The sequence below is a fragment of the Trachymyrmex septentrionalis genome, unplaced genomic scaffold, assembly GCF_001594115.1.
Source record: "Trachymyrmex septentrionalis isolate Tsep2-gDNA-1 unplaced genomic scaffold, Tsep1.0 scaffold158, whole genome shotgun sequence".
NCBI classification, from domain to species: Eukaryota; Metazoa; Arthropoda; class Insecta; order Hymenoptera; family Formicidae; genus Trachymyrmex; species Trachymyrmex septentrionalis.
The window spans coordinates 20,658-22,600 of record NW_017304736.1 but is presented as its reverse complement, the minus strand read 5'-3'; the positions used below and the strand labels follow the sequence as shown (position 1 = coordinate 22,600).

General features: G+C 35.3%; 1 protein-coding gene across 1 annotated transcript in view; it reads right to left on the bottom strand.

Moving 5' to 3' along the window:
• Positions 1-466: 466 nt before the first annotated feature.
• Positions 467-1,943, bottom strand: part of LOC108745895 (homeobox protein engrailed-2-B-like) — a 5,762-nt gene continuing 4,285 nt past the window's right edge. The window contains exons 3-4 of the mRNA XM_018482304.1: positions 1,457-1,560; positions 467-1,362 (exon numbers count right to left, since the gene is read on the bottom strand). Of these exons, the coding sequence (XP_018337806.1) occupies positions 1,066-1,362; positions 1,457-1,560 (401 nt within the window). The 3' untranslated portion in view covers positions 467-1,065. The remainder of the gene's footprint in view (positions 1,363-1,456; positions 1,561-1,943) is intronic.

The following is a 1,943-nucleotide window of genomic DNA, read 5'->3' as shown; positions in this document are numbered from 1 at the left end:
ATTCGTCTATCTCTCTTTCACACATTTTTCCGTATGCGTTACATAAATTCGTAATCGTCACGTTTTATATAAAACGAAATCGATTTAAATAATATATCATAATTTAGAGTTACTGCCTATCCCCTACGTCATCAGAACGCAATCTTATTCTGTTCTGTACTGAAAAACATTATGAGTAAATTCAGTCATCTATTTTTCATATCGTAGAGATGTTACATAAATCTACAATTATCACTTTATATACAACAAAAGTAATCGATCTAGGAAATAACTGATAATTTGAATAAATTGCCTATGCAATTGTTATTCAAATATATTCTCTAAATCTCGTGGAGTGAAATCTCACTCGAAGAGATTGAAAATTTAGCCTGTCTTGAAAAATGAGTGAAAATACGGCCAGTCTTGTTCAAAAGTGGCAGATTTTCAATCTTTTTAAAATGGGATTTACTCCTTTGGAATATTTACTCCAAAAAAAATCTCAATCCTTTTTTTATAGTGTAATACTAGGGTAAATGATAGAATCTCACTCCAAAAAAGGAATTGAGATTTTACTCCGGAGTAAATCTCATTTCAAAAGAGTAAATCTCACTTTAAAAAGAGTAAAACTCTTGAACAAGAGTGGCTGTATATTTTCTTATCACTCTTTTTTCAAGACAGACTAAATTTTCAGTCTCTTCGAGTGAGATTTCACTCCATGAGATTTAGAGAGTAATCTTGCTTCGCTACCGCAGAAAGTCACGAATGAATTCAGAGCATGTCTTAACCCAAAATTTTTGCACACTTGTTACGTAAATATACAATCATCGTTTATGTATAACAAAGTTTTAATAATATCGAGAAATCTTAAAGAAAGAAGTCACTTTGCAGTTTGCACCCTTTACAATACAGATTTCTTACAATGATATCAACGGTGTCTAAATTTCTTAAAATGAGAATATGAGGTAAAACAAATAAACAAAAAAGAAAGAGCAACACCGAGAACTTTGCAGTAGCCAACGGAAGGTCTTATTGCACTTCGCAATCGTCCGGCCGACGATCGACCAAGTAGTTCGAGTCTGTACTGCGTCAGACCGTATCCGAAGACGATACAGCGGATCGGGTCGGCAAGCTAGAATTCGCGTCGTCCGACAAAGGGGTGCCGAACATCAAAGGCGCCGCATAGTACGGAAGAAGAGGATACTGGGTGGTCGGGAAATACGTCGGTGGAAATAATCCTTGCCTTTGCGCGATCTTCAACCTCGACGTGAGCTGCTTTTTCCACTTCGTGCGGCGATTCTGGAACCACGTCTTGATTTGCACCTCGGTGAGATTCAAACACTTGGACAACTCCATCCGCTTGCTCACGCTGAGATATTTATCAACCTACGAGGACGAAAAATTTATGAAAAGAAATTATAATGTCGTCAAATGAATTGGTTGTATGAACAATAGGAATTAGGGAAACCGCAAGTCATACCTTAAACTCCGCTTCAAGTCTCTCTAACTGTTTTGCACTGTAAGCTTGACGTGGTTTTCGATCGATACCTGGTTTTCTCGATCTCCTGCCACTCGGTTTAGGTGCTATAAAAATAATCAGTCCTTATCTCATCGCGCGTACTAGCAATTACTGAATGAATCCCTTCTACATCGAGCATTTGATACGCGTATTAATTAATAACTTTCTATTAAATTCTATCAATTTCAACAATGTATTTAAAGAATAATATATGAAATTAGTACAATATGCATCAAGATAATTAACTAAATATTCATATCGTGTATATGTTTACACGTATCGCCGAAATTAAGATAATTCAATAAAAAGTTACTAGTTATATAGTACTCGTATCAAGTGCACGATATAAACTAGGCCAATATCGCCCCGTAGAACACAAGCTAAATAATATGACATCAATGTATAATTTTTTACAACAATGTAACTATTTTGAAATCATATTACATTC